Here is a 20,587-nt window from a genome sequence, read left to right as displayed (position 1 = left end):
GTGGCCTAGTGGTTAGGATTCTGGGCTGTGGCCTGGGTTCAATCCCTGGTCAGGGAACCAGACCCTGCAATCTGTGCGGCATGCCAGAAAAAAAAAAAAAAGAAAAGAAAAAAGAATAGTCGTGACAGAATTCGAGTTGTAAAACTTATGTTCCAGGTACTGCGCTAAGCTCTTTATACACTTTAATTCATTTGTCCTCACGAAACCTCTATAAAGATAGTATTCTTCCCCATTTTGTAGATGAGAAAACTGAAGTGTAGAGAGGTTAAGTAACTTGTGCAATCACTACTCTGCAGTACTAGTCACTCCACCTAGTTAATAGCTGGCCTTTTAACGCCAGATGGCAGCTGACATTTATTACTGTGCACAGGCAACATTCTAAGGGTGTCACTGTCATTACCTCAGGGAGTCCTCTCAGGGTCTGGGGCACATAGTGATTTGTAATTTCTCTGAGGCATGGACTTATCTGGACAGCAATACGGCTGTATCGGAGGAGAAGAGACAGGAACCAGAATATTCGATCAAGACACAACCATTCAGACAAGTGCTGATCAGAACCTAAAATGCAGGTAAAGGCAGCAGGCATGGGAAGGAGAAAACAAGATTCCAGAGACAGTCTGTTTCTTTGTTGAAACATAACTTCCACGTGGAAAAAACTTCCCTTCCCTCTCTAATTTCTCTCCCCCTGTGATTTTAGCATGCTGCGTTTGAATGAGTTGAGGCGCTTTATAATTAGAATTAATGAACGACGTCAGTATTGGCAGTGCTGTAGACCAGACTTTTCCACTTATCCACAGAAACGTGGGCAGCGCTCATGTAAATACACCTCACTTCTCTCCTGCAATGGTCACTCACAGATGTTGTCTTTCATTCCTTGGACCAAGAGAGTAGTAACTTTCTTGCTTAAGTTCAACAACAACAGGTACATATGTGTTGAAAACCTACCATTTAAAAGAGCAATATACTAGTCACTGTGGGAGTCTGAAAAGTGGCTAAAAATCAGTCTGGAAACACACCTGAATGAGGGTGGTGAAATGAAATTAGAAAGAGGAGGTGAGGGACTTCCCTGGTGGCGCAGTGGTTGAGAAGCCTGCCAGTGCAGGGGACACAGGTTCGAGCCCTGGTCCAGGAAGATTCCACATGCTGCTGAGCAACTAAGCCCACGAGCCACAACTCCTGAGCCCGCGTGCCACAACTACTGAAGCCCGCACACCCTAGAGCCCATGTGCCACAACTACTGAGCCCACGCGCTGCAACTACTGAAGCCCGCACGCCCTAGAGCCCATGTGCCACAACTACTGAGCCCACACGCTGCAACTACTGAAGCCCGCACGCCCTAGAGCCCATGTGCCACAACTACTGAGCCCGCGCACTGCAACTACTGAAGCCCGCACGCTCTAGGGCCCATGTGCCGCAACTACTGAGCCCGTGTGCTGCAACTACTGAAGACCCCGTGCCTAGGGCCTGTGCTCCACAACAAGAGAGGCCACCGCAATGAGAGACCCGCACACTGCAACGAAGAGTAGCCCCTGCTCGCCACAACTAGAGGAAGCTGAAGTGCAGCAACAAGGACCCAACACAGCCAAAAAAAAAGAAAAAAAAAAGAAGAAGAAGAAAAAAAGAGGAGGTGAATAGGTATTAGCTGGTGTCAGTAATTTCTAGAACGAGTGCTGGATTTTTTTCAAGTAGACATATTTGCCATTTTCTCAGCCTACATATAAGAACCATTTAAAGATTTTAGGAAAGCCTCTGAAACTCTCATCTGAGATATATAAAATTCCATTCACGTTCTATTTGAGTAGAACCAGTTTTGCTATCTTTTAAAGAGTCATTAAAGGAGGATTTGTGAACCCTGCGTAGATACCCTGTCTTCTAATGGAGGGATTCATTGTTTTATTTATTCTGCTTATCGTAAGTAAAGAGGCGATAATATCGTAGGTGCAAAGAATTCTTCAGAATGTGTGTATCTTTCAGTTAATACTGACTGGCATTGACCATTTTTTTAAAAAAACATAAACTATTCCTACATACTCCCAAGCCGGAGTATGTAAGTAATGCTTTGGAGTCTGATCCAGAATCCCTTCACAGATAATAGTCATTCTAAAGAGACATGTTAGTATTCCAATATGAGGTACAAGACAGATTCCCACTCTATGTATTTTCATTCCCACGGACTGTCTTCCCACTAATTTCAAAGAATGATTTAGGACCTTTTGTTGCCGACTTGAGCAAGTAGTGTAAGTCCCTACCCAGTGGGGTTTGATTTTTCTCTCCAGTTAAGTGATCAGAGCCAAATCCTCAAAGCCTGAATGTCTTACAATAGATTCTAATAAGCTCTGAGTTGGCCATTCTTAGTTTTAATCAAAGCAAAAGATGACATTTGCATTTTTGTCATCTTCATTTCAAAGTGTTTGTCATATTATTAGATTCAGAATCACCCTGAATAATTAGCATCAGTAGAATCTGTCTAGCCATTCCCAAAAAGCTGTCCCTGCCAGAATAAGGGCCTATTTCTGCAATGGTGGTATACCACCTAAATATGTGAACATTGGAATCATGTATGTCAGATTACTTAGAACCAGGAGTCATCATGGCAGGAAAATTTGGGTAATCTGGAGTTCTCACACAGACCCATGGAAACTTCCCAGCACTCTCCTGATTCTTGGTCCCCTTGATGTGCACGTTGCCTCCTTTCCATGTCCTCACAACATTTACACACATCCAGGCTTCAGCACCCTTTGCCCCAGTTCTGCCTACTTTCTGCCTTTGTTCTTCTTGCAGGGTATTCTTCCATTCCCTCAATTAGCTTTATCAACTAGGAGACGTGCGTGAATGGGGACAGGGAATGCAAGGTCTCTCGCTCTCCCTCTCTCTGTCTCTCCCTTGCGTGTGTGTGTGGGGGGGTGACATACACCTACGAAACCAACACACTTTCACCCAGCCACCCAGCCATGCTGACCTTCACATTGAGAGTGTACTGCTCATCTCTGAGTGACCTAAAGATCATCACACTCTACTCGGTGGGCCCCCAGAGTTAGTGCATTATCCACAGCAACTGTGCACCATTTGGCAACTAAATTTTAGAGTTGGGGCATTCTTATCTTTAATAACTCTTTTCTTTGTGGAAATGGTGAGACTTTGGGCTAGTAAGTTATCTGTGTGATTTCTAATTATGTAAAAGTTCGGGAAGCCTTTGCAAGTATATTCTAATTATTTAAAAATTAGAAACTCTGAAAAAAATTGGGGGGGAGTGTGCCAAAGAGTATTTAATTTGAAATAAATAGAAACCATATGCTTAAAGCACTGTATATAGTCAAGATGAAATTTCCATGCTTGCTACAGATCTGTTCTCATTTTTCGTAAGGGGATTTTAATCCAAATGTTTTATTATTGTTGGCAAGATCCAGATCCCAAATCTGCCCTCAGTGCTTTGTTTTGTTCAGTCTTAGCTTTTGGATCAAAATAACCACTTACTATTTTGCCAGAAATTCAGGGTTACCACTAATGTATCTCTTGACAATTGCACAATAGCCTCGGCTATCATGAAAATTACTTTGCTTAAAATAAGTATATAAAAATATGTGTAGACACAGAGGTACACAACATACAGACACTACATATTTATATGTTTATATGTTTTCAAAGATGGCTTATGGCAAAATGTGAAGTACAATTATTTGTATACTTTAAGAAAAAAGATCAAGCCAAGAACATGTATTTTAATTTGTTTTCCATTGCCAAGAGCTAGGGGCTGGGGAATATTGTGAGTAATGGATAATTTACCCTTACCCTCAAATTATCAAATAGATGGGTTTTAGGAGTAACTGTGTATGCATATTTACATAGAAATGTAACACATGTAACACTAAGAGTGAATTTGGGAGGAAATGTTTAAAATGTCCTCCAACAGATTATCAAGTTATTGTCTCAGATTCTAATTACTTCTCAATAGGGAAGTACAGTGGGGAGGCATTTGTATTTTCTTAGAGCAGAAAGTATTAAAATGACTGTAGAATTTCCTGTTTTAACCAGGAAAGAAGGAGAACCATGAGCCATTCACTTCCTGAATGGCCACATTCCAGCTGTGCAGACCGATCATAGCACATCTGCCAATCAGAACAGGCCCTGGAGGGAAGCCCTCAGATGCTGAGTCTTGTTTACATGCGTTGTGACTCTGTTTCTCCCCTCCTCCTGTGTGTTGTACGACTAGGAAGATTTGTAGGGGAATTCGCTATTACATGCCTAATAAAACTGAATGAAACTAGGACCACAGCCACAGCAAATGGTGTTACGGGCAGACTTTTAGCTCATCCTTAGCCACAGGTAAGACTTGTTGCTTTGTTATGAGGATAGCTGATCTACATCTAGTTTCTAGCTTTACCTTGAGACATCATACTTTACTTTTGTTAGCAAAACTAACAGGCTAGAAGCTGAAGAGGAGCGATAGAAAAAATGATTAAAATGTGTGCTGTATTCCTGACTTTAAATTTTTAGTACTCAACAAGTGAAAAACTCTATTTTTATTTAAGGGAGGGGTAAACCAAGTTAAATTAAAACAAAAGTTTTAAAAGCGGCAGTAACAGTGTGTAGAGAAATTGGAACCAGAAGCATATTAACCTTGTGCCTTTTGAAGAGCATTATACCTTAACAAACATGTTTTATTGTGACTCTTCCTACTTGTTAGTGTTTCAGAGTACAGTGTCTTCCTGTGTGCTAGCTCCTTGGTTTAAAAAGACATTTCTTTTTTATTATGAACCCATTCAGAAAGAATTTATATTTAACTATGTAAATCTGATTCCTTTTCTTCCATAAATCTCTCTTAAGAAGTTTTAGAGAATGTCTTCGTTGCCTTTATGCTGCTCCATCAGCAGTAAAATTAAGGAAAAAAAAAAAAGAGAATTCCTGTCTAATCTTTGTTTCGCCATTAAATTATATCATGTTAGTGTTAAATCAGAAGATACTTTAGAGAACTGTATTTTGATAACATTGCATAGGATTTTTAAAAGTCATCGTGTAGGATTTTATTGTGGCTTACCCACTGCTTTCTGTTGTTAGTTTTTTCATAACAGTGAGATCTTTTTACTTCATTTATTTATTTATTTTTAAGCATGTACTGAAGAAAAAATAATTACTCAGAGTCAAAAAAAAGACAGCCTGTGGGTTTCATGGCTCTTTCTCTTGTATATAATAGTCTTCAGGCTGATTAAGAGCATTTCAGAGCAGTGCAAAGAGGCATTTTTAAAAACTTCAAGCAGCCAGGCTCCTGATTTCTCAACTTCAGCACTGTTGATATTTTGGGTGAGATTATTCTTTGTTGTAGGATGCTTTGTAGCGTGGTTAGTGGCATCCGTTGTCCCTACCCACCAGATGCTAGTAGCTCCTTCTCCCCAGCTGTGACAACCAAAAAAAGTCTCCAGGCATTGCCAGATGTCCCCTTGGGGAGGAGGAGCAAAGTTGACACTGGTTGAGAACCACTGCCTTACAGCACATTAGACCTAATTATCTGTGAAACATGGAAATCCAGCTTCTGAAAAGTTCTGGGTGATAGAGAGTTAAGGAGGCTGTACTGGTCTCAGTGTATTTGCAGATGTAGCTGACTGCTCATTTTTTCCCCCTCCCCATCCTGTTAGAAGCTTTTGCCAAACATGATTCATGGAATGATTTTTTTGAGCTGAGTAATTTGTGGCTTTTCAGTTTCCTTACTTTCTTTCCTTAGCTAAATTTGTTTTGGTTTTAGCAAAGTGTTTAAAACAGCAGAGATCTTTGAAAATGGAACAATATGTGTAATGATATATTTTCTAAGTAGATGATTTTAACAAACTGTAAAAACCTTACATGCCTGTCCTTCTTTGTATCCTTCGTACCTCCTCTGTCAGACAAATCCTTTCAACTCTGAAGAAGAGCCTTACAGGGGGAAGACACAGCAACCTTTGAACAGTCCTTTGTGAAATCTAAGGGTACGGCAGCTGGGATGTAAGAACTTCTTTTCCAGGACGTCTGAAGAGCATTTTAAAATGTAACTGTCTTCTTTCTTTACAGATCGAAACGAACGAAATAAACCAGAGCATCGTTCTTCAAGGTATGAATTTATAGTATTTACTAGCTCTGTATAAAGCTTCTCATTTGGAAAATATTGTTTGGAGGGAGTGCAAGTGTCCCTTTTAGAAATACTGTATATTTGAATCCTCTGTAGCACTCAAGCTTCACAAGGGAAATACTGTTCATTCTCTGAACAAAAATTCTTTATAAAATTATTGACTACCTGGAAGACATATTTTATTTTGAGAATTCCTATCAGTGACAGGTATATCTTTACAAAAAATTATTTTATCCCTGCTTCTTTCCTTTTGTGGTTTATATTCCTCCTTGTTCTTTAATTGGTATTTTTATAAATATGTACTGCTTTTTTCCTAATTATAAAACTAACATGGGCTCATTGTAGAAATTTTAAAATTATTTTTTAAAATATAAAGCATTAAAAAAAAAAACAACATGTCTTTCATCAGCTAGAAATGGCTGGCTACTGCTAAAAATTTGATGTAATTCTTTCTAGATTTATATATGTATTCCAGTTGAATTCTTTAAGTTCTTGTTAGATAGTTTCAAATGGCTAGGAAGGTTCTATTACTTCAGCCTCTTTCTCCTGCTGTCTGAGAGTATGTCTCACAAGACCTTCACCAGTACTGAAGGGTATTTTTTTAAATCCTTGTCAAACTTATGTGTGGAAAATTGTCTAACTTCCACTCCTAGGCAAGAATGACAGGCCTGTATTCGATTTTTTAACCCAGTTCTGTGAAGGATTTTAATTTTTTAAATACTATTTTCACCTTATTCCACATTCCATCACTTTTTCTTTGCATTTTATATTATGGGAATTGATAAAATGGTAATAATACATTCACTGGGTTGAGTGGCCTGGTAAACAAATCCTGATGCTTTTTCAAGGTATCAAACTCTAGAATGCATTGACCTCAGATGAATAAAAATACAAAATCTGGGAAAACTCTGTTAGAATAGCAATACATTTTGCAGAGATTGTCAATCAGAATAAGTTAGTGAGACCTAATCTGGGAGAAAAATGTAAATGAGTATTTGGGATATAAGGCTGATTTTTTTCTCAGTTGTAATTCACATACATTTAAATTTACTCTTTTTGCTGTATGATTCTATGAGTTTTGACAAACACATACAGTTATATAACCACAACCACAGTCATAGAAATATGTGTAAGAGTGATTTTTTAATACTTAAAAAAATAATAGAAGGGACTTCCCTGGCGGTCCAGTGGTTAAGACTTCACCTTCCATTGCAGGGGGTGTGAGTTCAATCCTTGGTCGGGGAGCTAAGATTCCCACGTGCCTCGCAACCAAAAAACCAAAACATAAGACAGAAGCAATATTGTAACAAATTCAATAAAGACTTTAAAAATGGTCCAATTCAAAGCAATATTTAAAAAAAATAAGTAGTAGAAAAAAAGACAGGGACTTACTTCCCTGGCGGTCCAGTGGTTAAGACTCTACGCTTCCAATGCAGGGGGTGCGGGTTCGATCCCAGGTCGGGGAACTAAGATCCCACATGCTTCGTGGCCAAAAAACCAAGATGTAAAACAGAAGCAATATCGTAACAAATTCAATAAAGACTTTAAAAATGGTCCACATCAAAAAAAAAATCTTTTAAAAGAAGAAAAAGAGACAATGTAAGGGGACTTTGACAGCGTGCTTGACTGACATAAAGTTGGAAGGGTAAAAAATAATTAGGATGATAAAATCAGGATGCCTAAGACCCTTGACATACCAAAAGTTTAACTGAATTAAGCAATATGTGTTTTCATTGGAACAAATGTAAATCCTTACACCTAAGGCTGAAGGATCAGTGGAGCATGAGGAGATAGGGGAGATACACCTTAACAATATGTTGGAAAAGATCTTGAGGATTCATAAATTCATCATGAGGGGAGTTCCCTGGTTGCCTAGTGGTTAGGATTCTGGGCTTTCACTGCTGTGGCCCAGGGTCAGTCCCTGGTTGGGGAACCGAGATCCCCCAAAAGCCCCATGGCGGGGCCAACAACATCAACTAAATAAATAAATTCAGTCATCGTGAGTCAAAAATTCCGTGTCATTGCCTCCACCTCCCCAGAAATGTCAGCATTGATTTAGTTATGCTGAAAGAACTCTAATGTCCGGTACAAGAAAAGTGGGTAGCTCTAGGCCACACTTTTGATACTGTATCCAATACTGGGTCCACAAGGCCTTAAAAAATTGATATACGCAGTGGGCTGGCTATGTTGGTATTACTTGGGGAACTAAAGAAAACAGAAACAGAGTCCCGTGATCTACTCCAGAGATTCTCATTCAGTAAGTGTGGAGTGAGTGGATCCTGGGAATCTGTGTATTAAAGAAGTCCTCCAGTGATTCTGATGCAGAGCCAGGTTGGGAACCACTGGGATAGAAGACAGCAGCTGAGTTGGGACGGGGACTATGAAAGAGACGAGCTGGGTAGAAATCAAAGCTAAGTCGCAGGAAGACTTGTGTAAGAAATTGGGTGAAGTTAGCCTTGGTTTGGAAGTTTGGGGAGGGGTATGGAACAGAAATAACTGGCTTCCAACACCTGGAGGGCTGTATAGAAGAGAGTAGCAAAACTGTTCCTCTTAAGTGCTGTTCCCTCTAAGAGGAACCAGGGAGCCTCGGAGGAATGGCTAATTCTAGGTCCTGGGAAGGGGAAAGTACAGGTAAGCTTGGACCCCTAGTGACAGAAAGTAGGAAATGCTCAACTAACGGGGTCATGTCAAAAAGGCCTAGGAGGCAGCTTCTAGAGGCTCCCACTGGCCAAAACTGGGACAATTTTTTTTTTCTTTTTTTTTTTTCTTTTTTTAAACAAATACCGTACGCTAACACATGTAAATGGAATCCAAAAAAATAAAGAAAATGGTTCTGAAGAACCTAGGGGCAGGACAGGAATAAAGACACAGACATAGAGAATGGACCTGAGGACACAGGGAGGGGGAAGAGCAAGCTGGGACGAAGTGAGAGAGTGGCATGGACACAGGCACACTACCAAATGTAAAAATAGATAGCTAGTGGGAAGCAGCCGCACAGCACAGGGAGATCAGCTCAGTGCTCCGTGTCCACCCAGAGGGGTGGGATAGGGAGGGTGGGAGGAGACACAAGAGGGAGGAGACATGGGGATTATGTACGTGCATAACTGATTCAGCCTGCCACAAAGCAGAAGCCAACACACCATTGTAAAACAACTACACCCCAACAAAGATGTTTAAAACAAAAACAGTAAAACTGAATATGCCTTCAGTGAAGAAGACACAGGTGTCAATTTCAGTGGGCCTCAGCCCCAAGGCTACCGTGTCAAAAACTGGGACAATTTGAGTAGCAAAAAATTTTTAAATGATAGTGGATTCTAACACACTGGATTTTTAAAAATCCATGTAGAAGAAGAAATAGAATCAGAAAATTATAATTTTATAATTCTCAATGTAATAGTTGATTCAGGCAAAGATCCCCAGTGGCTCCTAAAACTTGGGTAAAAAATTGTTGGAGGAGTAGATATTCACACTCCCATAAGATGATATTTAAGTTTTTAATTATAAAGGGGAAAATGTACCTTTTCAATGAAGAGATCTGGTGATCACATTCTTAATCAAGTGGTCAACTTATATACACATCACCACTAGTGAGACAACCTGACGGTATGTGGCTCCAGCTGATGCTTGAGCAGTGTACACAGATATCACTTATGTAGTAGTGTTCCTGGCCAAAAAAAAAGGTAATGTTATGAAAAATGCAAAAAGGCTAGAAAAATATTCTAGATTAAAAAAGGCTGTGATTTTTTTTAATCTGGAATTTTAAAATCCAGATTTTTTAAAAAAAACCAAAAAACACTTTGGGGAATTCCCTGGCGGTCCAGTGGTTAGGACTCCACGCTTCCACTGCCGAGGGCCTGGGTTCGATCCCTGGTCAGGGAACTAAGATCCCACAAGCCACACAGTGTGGCCAAGAAAAAAATAAAGAATAAAAATAAAGTAAAAGAATAAAAAAAACACTGGGGATAATTAAGAAAATTTAAATACGAATTTTATTTTAGATAATATTTGATTAATATTACTTTGTTTAGGTGTATAGTAGGAAAGCTGTTATGTGGGAGAATGTCCTTATTCTTAGGAGATGTATGTAGATGTATTAGAGGTGATGCAGGCTTATGTTTGCAGCGTACTCTCAAATAATTCATGAAGAAAAAAAACAGCAAGAGATAAAACAGAGTAAATATGGGAAGATATTAATAATTGGTGAACAGATGATAAGTATATATGGGTGTTCATTGTACTGTTTCTTCAACTTTTCTGTAGACTTGAAATTTTCACAATAAAAAGTAGCAGTGGAGGGAACGGTTCTGTGTGTTCTGTGTCATCCCAGAGGGTAGAATATGCGTCTGTGGGTGGAACCTTGAGGGGGTGGATTTCTGCACAAAGCGAGGAAAGATTTCCAGGCGTAACAGGTCAAGGATGGAATGCGCCATTCTGTAGGGGAACATGTCAGGGAAAAGCTGGACAAACTAGTGCTGGGATAAAATAGAAAAGATTCATGCATGGCTAAATCATGATTCTAGATGGCTCCAGCCCTTGCTCATTCAGTAGCCGATAAATATCCAGGCTCAGGATACAACAGAAAGCAAGAAAAAGTCTCCAGCTTCGTGGAGCACAGAGCGCCCATTGTTTGGGATTTACATTCCCAGTCTCTCACGTCAGGATCCAAGTCTTCCTAGCTCTGCTTCAGGCAATGCTTGTGGTACTCAGTCTTCAACCTCTAATTTATACTTTCAGGTTCTCAAGGACTCTGCTGCTGGTCTTGGTAACCCTATCAGTTAGCGTTGTGCCTGGTCCACAGTGAGCACTTAATAAATGAATATGGAATAAATGTCAAATGTAGTTCGAAGAGAGAAAGGAAATGCCAGTGTTTTTCCCTTGCCGATTGGGAAGAACCTGACTCTCAAAAGCTCGCCCATGACTGTTATTGAATGTTTGTTACTACAGCGGCAAGGAGTAATGCCCTATAAGAAAGGAGAAATGTTTTCCAGGAAAGGCCATTGTTGTCTGTCCGGGGTGTCTGCTGAGATTGGCAGTGTGACCTCCTCTTCCCCTCCCATCCTTAGCTGAGCCGGGCCACCCTGCCAGTCCAGCAGTGCATCAAGCAAATTAATACCTGCTGCATCAACAGAGCAGAAAGGAGAAAATATAAATAAAAGTCACTTAATTTTGGCATGTTTTTTGGTTCTCCTCAGGCCACTTGGCAGCAAGAACATGGGCTCAACGCCCAGCAAGGATAAGAGAGATGCATTTCTTTGGTTTGTGTTTTTCTAAGGCCAAACACTCCTATAGCTTTCACAGAGAGAGGTGAACAAATCTGGGACGGCTGCCTGTTCTTTCATTTCGGTGCTGAAATAAGAAGGAAAGTAAAACTCTTGTCAAGTTAAAGGAAAAGTCTTATTAGGTATAGGTCAACACTAAGACCCCAAGCTAAAAAACATCACTAAAGCATTTTCAAGAGGCTTGCAGGGTGCTTTTTGATTAGTTTGTTTTGTAGAAGTCAGAAATATCTGAATTCTTCTTGTCTTTTCGTTATTAGTTTAAATACACCATTTCCCAAATTGCTGTCCCATGGAACATTCTTTGTGGGATATTAGTTAGGATGCAAGAAGTGAATAATTAGTGCATGCAAAAAGTTTGGAAATGGTGAGTTAAGACAAAATTAGACATATTTCTTTACTGAGAGTCTTTGATATACTGAAGTGCGTTATAAAACTCCAAGTGAGAGACTTACTATAAAGGATTTTTAAAATTTGTTTGAATTTGTTACTTCCTTTCCCAGACACAGCTATTAATAACATCTAGAAAAATGTACTATGGAATGGCAGTTTGGGAAACTAATTGAGAGGGAAGTAAGAGCTAAAGATAATGAAGAAAGTTAAGCCCTGTGGCAATCCGTGCCAGCAATGGAAAATTAGGAACTCTTTTTCTCACCCCACCAGCTCTGAATAATAGATCCCAGTGACTTATGGAGGCTGAAAAACCAGCTACTTTGCCTTAAGTGCTTTACCAACTACAAGGATATAGTTTATAGCAGGAAAAAAAAGAAAAGAAGGCAGCAAAACAGAGAACCCTTAATCTATTTCTCAAAAATTATCATTTGAATATTAGTCTTCCTAAAGCCTGTCATAATCCCCTTTGATACCCATTTATAAAGTTCAATGGAATTTCAGTAAAAATCACAAAATTTTTAAAATATTAGACAAAATGATTCTAAAATTTATAAGGAAGAACAAGAATAACCAAATAACCAAGACAACTTTGAAGATCAAGACCAGGAGGTAGACTCTTGCAAGTCTTTCGTCAGCAGAGAAACAGGTCAAGGGAACAGGATAGAGAGTCCAGCAAAGACACAGATGGATACACATGGTTCTGTGTCACATGCTGTGATGGAGCCAGCAGTACAAGTCAGCAGGGAAAGCGGACGTGTCAACAAGTGGTGCAGTTGATTACCCGTATTTAAAAATCTAGATGGAATTTGCTTTATTTTATCCTGTAGGGTAGAATCTAAAGACACAAAAGTAAAAAAGTAAAACATTTTGAAGAAATACATAAGGATATCTTTATGACTTTAGAGTAACGAATGAGTTCTTAAACAAGTACAGACCACAAAGAAAAAGACTGATAAATTTGACTCTGTGAAAACTTTAAAGTTAACGTACATCGAGACAGCAAAAGCATGTGAAAAGACAAGTCGTGACTGCAATGCACATAGGCAACAACAGTTAGTGTCCAACATAAATAAAAAACTATGCATCAGAAAGAAAAAGACAAATAACTCAGTAAAATAGGGGCAGGGAGCTCAGAAAAGATGAAACCTAAGGAGCCAACTAATATTTGAAAAGATTCTTTTCCTTGCTACTACTAAGAAGATGTGTTCCATGGGATAATGAGGTACCATTTCACTTCCATTGAGTTGGTGCAGATATCTCAAAGATTGACAGTAACAGTTCTCAGAGATTGAGAATAATTTGGTACGTCATATTTAGAGAGTAATTGAGCAATGTCTGGTAAAGCTAGAAATGCCCATACCATACAACCCAGCAGGTGTTATATACCCTAGAGAAATTCTTTCACCTGTGCCAAAGGAACTATGTATAGGAATGTTGAGAGTAGCACTCTTCGGACTGAGGGAACTACAGCTACATGTGACAACATAGATAAATCTCAGAAACAGAATTTTGGATGATAAAAAGCAAGTTGTAGGGAACTATATCCAATCTCCTCGGATAAACCATAATGGAAAAGAACTTTAAAAAAAGAATGTGTGTATGTGTATTACTGAGTCACTTTGCTGAACAGCAGAGATTGCCACAGCATTGTAAACCAACTCTACTTCAATTAAAAAAAAAAAAAGCAAGTTGTAGAAGAAAAATAGGTACAGTATGATACCATATATGTAAAGCAGAGGTCAGCAAATGGTTTTTATAGGACATGAGCGTAAAATTGAGTGAAATTTTCTTTGATTATTTCTGAAAGAGGAAAACAAAAAGGAGGAAGTAATCAAGAATGTTCAGAAAAAAACATGATCAAACACTGCTCCCATTTCATTTCTACTCATAGTCTACTCCTGTAGTTCCCTCTACCTGAAGCATTATTTATTGCTCTGTGGATTTTTATCTCATTTTGTTACCCAAGAGTTAAACAAGTAACACATGAAAACATTTTTTAGTAGTACAGAAATATGTGGTGTCTGTCTTTATTCCACAAGCAACTATTATTAAAGGAGTCTGATGGTTCAGTGTCTATCCTAGTCTGCTTTCTATGCACATACATAGTATACATTCAAATAATATTTAGAATAAATGAGGATATATATATATGTGTGTGTGTAGTGTATATGTATATATATGTGTGTATATATATTCATATATATATATTTATGCCAACTTGCCTTTTCATTTGTATTTTAGAAAGTTTTATCATGCCACTTTCCACTTCATTGTTTTTTTCAACTGCTACATAGAATTTTCTATTGTAGTTATGTTATTATTTATTTAACCAGTCTTTTATTGGTCGCATTTGTATTGCTTATTGATAGCATAACAGGAATGATGCTGCAGTAAACATCTTTATGTTCATATATTTGTGTACATGTGTGAGAAAACCTCTTGCTTCTTACAAGATAAATTTTTTACTCAAGTTTCTGTCAAACTCCTATTCTCATTCACACTTAAAGTTTGACATTTTATATACCCTACATTTCTATTTTCTCCCCAAATCTCAGATGGCTTCATGGTGGTTTGGTCCCAGCGCAGGTTCAGTAGGGCCTGTTGCAACCACCGTCCCCATAATGTGGCCTGAACTGTCACCCACACAGGGAGGTACGTGAACTCAACATGAAGAATATTTATAGCACATAGTTTGGCGCACTCACAGTTAATAGTTGATGATATTAAAACTCATAGCAACCACTTTATCATTAAGAATTTGAAAGGGTCTTGGTTTTCTGCATTGGTACCCTACCGTTGGTCTTATAAAGATGTTTAGGATTTTATTTTGACACTTTACCATTATCACATTATGGTTTAAATAGATTAGCTAAAAGCAAAAGATTTAACTTGTTTTTGCTTTTCTCCTTTCTAAATATGTCTATTAAAATATCATGCTCTGCTGGGCTTAGTTTAACTACTGTCATTCTGTAGCATTTCCCTACCCTTATGTTCTGATTCCCATGCCTCTATAAACTATAGCTTGTGTGTAATTACTTTCTGGCATTATGTTTTCTAAGCTATAAGAAAACCATTACTTTTGCTGTAGCATCTCTAATGCTGTAAACAAGGTGAAAAATAAAAGTGTATGCAGGTTTTGGGGGGAAAAAATCCTTTTGCAGTGGGAGATGAGAAAGGATTATTAACATTTTATGTCATTCTACAGAGAATATATACTTTTTATTGTGGTTTTAAGAAATGTGACTTTAGCATTCCCCCCTAGTGTGATGGGAATGAAAATGAAGCATTTATATGGTTTATCAGTTGGGTAATTGAAAAGTTTTATCAGCTGGCCTATCACTGCCCTAGTGCTTAGTTGGGGGGCGGGAGGGAACCTCTCTGAAGCTGTTTCAAATTAAACTATCAGCAGGCAGTTAACTTTGGAACAGCAGCTGGTCCTGTGTTTGCTGCTTTTCTCAAGACTGGCAGGTGCGGCCCGCACTTCTCCGCAGTCCAGGGAGCACGTGGACGTCCTGGCCCTTAAATCTTTTCATCCTAATTCTTTTCTCTCTTTCCCTTGGGTTATATTTTATATTCGTTCTTTACTTTTCTGCAGTATAATTTAGAAGCAGTTATTTACACAGTTCTACAAAATCTATATTAAACAGCCTTTAGTCGAGTGAACTTTGTATACATCTTTGTGGATCTCTATCTGCCCTTAAGTTATGATTTTACCCCGATTAATAAATATCCTTGTACAACTGGACTTTAATTTTTTATTTAAGTGCTTTCCTTTACTGGCAGAGCATGATCACATTTTTCAATGTGTGTACTGAATAGGACTATAAACCATAAAAGTGTACTAACTACTAATTCCTGGAAGCATCTTAGTGCGGACAGAATTCCTAAACAGTCATTCAGAAGCCCAGTCACCTGCTGTCTCGTTAACAGTAAACTGCTGTTGATCAAAATTCAGTCTTGTTTCATACATAAAACCCTTCCTTTTTTTCTTTTGTTTTAAATTGAAGTATAGTTGATTTACAATATTGTGTTAATTTCAGGTATACTGCAAAGTGATTCAGTTTTATATATGTATTTATATGTATTTATTTCAGATTGTTTTCCATTATAGGCTATTACAGGGTGTTGAATATAGTTCCCTGTGCTATACAGCAAATACTTGTTGCTTATCTATTTTATGTATGGTGGTGTGTACCTTTTAATCCTATACTCCTAGTTTGTCTCTCCTCTCCTCCCTTTCCCCTTTGATAACCATGTTTGTTTTCTATGTCTGTAAGTCTATTTCCATTTTGTATATAGATTCATTTGTATTATTTTCTAGATTCCACATATAGGTGATATCATATAATACTTGTCTTTCCCTCTGACTTCATTTCATTTAGTACGATATTCTCAAGATCCATCCATGTTGCTGCAAATGGAATATTTCGTTCTTTTCATAGCTGAGTAACATTCCATTGTGTATATATACCATATCTTCTTAAACCAATCACCTGTTAATGGGCACTTGGGTTGCTTCCATATCTTGGCTATTGTAAATAATGCTGCTATGAACATTGGGGTGCATGTATCTTTTTGAATTAGTTTTCATCTTTTCCAGATATGGAATGGAATTGCTGGATCATACAGTAGCTCTGTTTTTAGGTTTTTAAGGAACCTCCATACTGTCATGAAACCATTCTTGAAACCAGAAATCAGGCCTGCTCCCAAAAATGTAATTTCAGGGTTGAGGACTTCCTTTTTGATGAGGGGCTCCTCTGGACACCAAATCAGAGCATTCAGTTCTGCCCCGTGACAAGTTTTTGTCACTTTCCATCTCGTTGCAGTTGTAGAGCAGCTCTCAGGAGATGCAGAGTGAGCCTGCCCACCCTTGCACAACACTTCTACTGATAAATGCAGCAAAAATAAGGCAGGCGTGCCAAAGAAGGACTTTGTGTGTGACTCTCTCTCCTTTTGGAAAGGAGAATTGAGAATCAGTACCCTTTGATAATTAAGAAAATAAAAGAATAGAAGGAAAGTATAGATTGTCCGAATGCTTCAGAGTAACATTGTGTCTAAAATACAAACATCCCATCAATTGTAAACCTGTTTCCTAGAGATAAAATTGTCCCTGGCTGCACTGCCTTGTGCAGACACGCCAGGGATGTTATCAAGGAATGACAAGCAGGCCTTAAAGTTTATCACCATCTCTTGCCCCATAGTTTCTCTTTGGTTACAGATTCCAGAGAGAAGCTCTAAACAGAAAAAGTCCTTATACACTGAATTGCACTCTTCGGAATTTTTTTTTTTTTAATTATTTAGCTTTGGGGTTGGTCGGGGCGTATATATTGATTAACGCTGCCCAGGTATGCTGAAGAACAAGCAGACAGAGTCCAGCTCTAGCAGGAGTTTTAAAGAGAGAAGCAGGGATGGTGTGGTCTCAGAAGAAGAGAGCTTGTGTAAGAAACTACCTTATTTCCAGTGCTGCATGAAGTTCAGCTGTACTTCCTGCTTGTGGGAATTCCTGAGATAACCTTGTATACTCATAATGAAAATTCCTTTTATTTAATTCAAGTTTAAAGGGTTTCAGTTGCTTTTAACCTTACAAGTTAATATAATATCATTAGAAGGAATATCAACAATACTGTAATTTAGAAATGAAAATCACATACTTACATTGGCTTTAGGACTATCCCAGACTATAGCCTTGATTCTAGGATTTATTTCCACAGAGGTTAGGGTACCATGAGTATATTGACCAAATCCCTGCCATACAATATACTGTGTGAAGAAGAAAATATATTGCTTGTCTTATGAACACTGACAGCAGATCTATGCCTTGGTGAGTAATAGAAGGATTTACCGTTTTGTCTTCTTCAAAAAAAGACCAAAAAACAAAACAAAACAAAACACCCCTCTTTTCTTTTCTTTTCTTTTCTTTTAGTTTTTTTAAACATCTTTATTGGAGTATAATTGCTTTACAATGGTGTGTTAGTTTCTACTTTATAACAAAGTGCATCACTTATACATATACATATGTCTCCATATTTCTTCCCTCTTGCGTCTCCCTCCCTCCCACCCTCCCTATCCCACCCCTCTAGGTGGTCACAAAGCACCGAGCTGATCTCCCTGTGCTATGCGGCTGCTTCCCACTAGCTATTTTACATTTGGTAGTGTATATATGTCCATGCCACTCTCTCACTTCATCCCAGCTTACCCTTCCCCCTCTCCGTGTCCTCAAGTCCATTCTCTAGTAGGTCTGTGTCTTTATTCCCGTCTTGCCCCTAGGTTCTTCGTGACCATTTTTTTTCTTTTTTTAGATTTCATATATATGTGTTAGCATACGGTATTTGTTTTTCTCTTTCTGACTTACTTCACTCTGTATGACAGACTCTAGGTCCATCCACCTCACTACAAATAACTCAATTTCGTTTCTTTTTATGGCTGAGTAATATTCCATTGTGTATATGTGCCACATCTTCTTTATCCATTCATCTGTCGATGGACACTTAGGTTGCTTCCATGTCCTGGCTATTGTAAATAGAGCTGCAATGAACATTGTGGTACATGACTCTTTTTGAATTATGGTTTTCTCAGGGTATATGCCCAGTAGTGGGATTGCTGGGTCGTATGGTAGTTCTATTTTTAGTTTCTTAAGGAACCTCCATACTGTTCTCCATAGTGGTTGTATCAATTTACATTCCCACCAACAGTGCAAGAGGGTTCCCTTTTCTCCACACCCTCTCCAGCATTTATTGTTTGTAGATTTTTTGATGATGGCCATTCTGACCAGTGTGAGATGATATCTCATTATAGTTTTGATTTGCATTTCTCTAATGATTAATGATGTTGAGCATTCTTTCATATGTTTGTTGGCAATCTGTGTATCTTCTTTGTAGAAATGTCTATTTAGGTCTTCTGCCCATTTTTGGATTGGGTTGTTTATTTTTTTGATGTTGAGCTGCATGAGCTGCTTGTAAATTTTGGAGAGTAATCCTTTGTCAATTGCTTCATTTGTAAATACTTTCTCCCATTCTGCGGGTTGTCTTTTCATCTTGTTTATGGTTTCCTTTGCTGTGCAAAAGCTTTTAAGTTTCATTAGGTCCCATTTGTTTATTTGTGTTTTTATTTCCATTTCTCTAGGAGGTGGGTCAAAAAGGATCTTGCTGTGATTTATGTCATAGAGTGTTCTGCCTATGTTTTCCTCTAAGAGTTTGATAGTGTCTGGCCTTACGTTTAGATCTTTAATCCATTTTGAGTTTATTTTTGTGTATGGTGTTAGGGAGTGTTCTAATTTCATTCTTTTACATGTAGCTGTCCAGTTTTCCCAGCACCACTTATTGAAGAGGCTGTCTTTCCTCCACTGTATATTCTTGCCTCCTTTATCAAAGATAAGGTTACCATATGTGCATGGGTTTATCTCTGGGCTTTCTATCTTGTTCCATTGATCTATATTTCTATTTTTGTGCCAGTACCATACTGTCTTGATTACTGTAGCTTTGTAGTATAGTCTGAAGTCAGGGAGCCTGATTCCTCCAGCTCCGTTTTTCTTTCTCAAGATGGCTTTGGCTATTCGGGGTCTTTTGTGTTTCCATACAAACTGTGAAATTTTCTGTTCTAGTTCTGTGAAGAATGCCATTGGTAGTTTGGTAGAGATTGCAGTGACTCTGTAGATTGCTTTGGGTAGTATAGTCATTTTCACAATGTTGATTCTTCCAATCCAGGAACATGGTATATCTCTCCCATCTATTTGTATCATCTTTACTTTCTTTCATCAGTGTCTTATAATTTTCTGCATACAGGTCTTTTGTCTCCTTAGGTAGGTTTATTCCTAGATATTTTATTCTTTTTGTTGCAATGGTAAATGGGAGTGTTTTCTTAACTTCACTTTCAGATTTTTCATCATTAGTCTATAGGAATGCAAAAGATTTCTGTGCATTAATTTTGTATCCTGCTACTTTACCAAATTCATTGGTTATCTCTAGTAGTTGATGGTGGCCTCATAGAATGAGTTTGGGAGTGTTCTTTCCTCTGCTATATTTTGGAAGAGTTTGAGAAGGATGGATGTTAGCTCTTCTCTAAATGTTTGATAGAATTCGCCTGTGAATCCTTCTGGTCCTGGGCTTTTCTTTGTTGGAAGATTTTTAATCACAGTTTCAATTTCCGTGCTTGTGATTGGTCTGTTTATATTTTCTATTTCTTCCTGGTTCAGTCTTGGAAGGTTGTGCTTCTCTAAGAATTTGTCCATTTCTTCCAAGTTGTCCATTTTATTGGCATATAGTTGCTTGTAGTAATCTCTAATGATCCTTTGTATTTCTGCAGTGTCAGTTGTTACTTCTCCTTTTTCATTTCTAATTCTATTGATTTGAGTCTTCTCCCTTTTTTTCTTGATGAGTCTGGCTAATGGTTTATCAATTTTGTTTATCCTCTTAAGGAACCAGCTTTTAGTTTTATTGATCTTTGCTGTCATTTCCTTCATTTCTTTTTCATTTATTTCTGATCTGATCTTTATGATTTCTTTCCTTCTGCTAACTTTCTGGGTTTTTTGTTCTTTCTCTAATTGCTTTCGTGTAAGGTTAGTTTGTTTATTTGAGATGTTTCTTGTTTCTTGAGGTAGGATTGTATTGCTATAAACTTCCTTCTTAGAACTGCTTTTGTTGCATCCCATAGGTTTTGGGTCGTCATGTTTTCATTGTCATTTGTTTCTAGGTATTTTTTGATTTCCTCTTTGATTTCTTCAGTGATCTCTTGGTTATTAAGTAGTGTATTGTTTAGCCTCCATGTGTTTGTATTTTTTACAGATTTTTTCCTGTAATTGATATCTAGTCTCATAGCGTTGTGG

General features: G+C 38.2%; 1 protein-coding gene and 1 long non-coding RNA gene across 22 annotated transcripts in view; one reads left to right on the top strand and one right to left on the bottom strand.

Moving 5' to 3' along the window:
• Positions 1 to 20,587, top strand: part of SH3D19 (SH3 domain containing 19) — a 191,167-nt gene that overhangs the window by 71,888 nt on the left and 98,692 nt on the right. For 13 of the 21 annotated variants that reach the window (XR_014264075.1, XR_014264076.1, XM_082463319.1 and 10 more), the window contains exon 2: positions 6,040 to 6,079. The exons of 2 other annotated variants lie outside the window; for them this stretch is intronic. Coding sequence is in view for 9 of the 19 variants with exons in the window: in XM_082463319.1 (XP_082319445.1) it covers positions 6,040 to 6,079 (40 nt within the window). In the remaining 10 variants the exon portion in view is untranslated. Of the gene's footprint in view, positions 1 to 4,184; positions 4,324 to 5,876; positions 5,958 to 6,039; positions 6,080 to 20,587 lie in introns of those variants that run through there. 6 more of the 21 variants (XM_082463321.1, XM_082463325.1, XM_082463324.1 and 3 more) reach the window with 5 other exon arrangements.
• The window catches only part of LOC309661654, a 101,576-nt gene that overhangs the window by 73,735 nt on the left and 7,254 nt on the right, over positions 1 to 20,587 (bottom strand). The window lies entirely within an intron of this gene.

The sequence above is a fragment of the Balaenoptera physalus genome (genome assembly GCF_965194825.1).
Source record: "Balaenoptera physalus genome assembly, chromosome: 5".
Taxonomy (NCBI): domain Eukaryota; kingdom Metazoa; phylum Chordata; class Mammalia; order Artiodactyla; family Balaenopteridae; genus Balaenoptera; species Balaenoptera physalus.
This window is presented reverse-complemented; position numbering and strand designations above follow the sequence as displayed.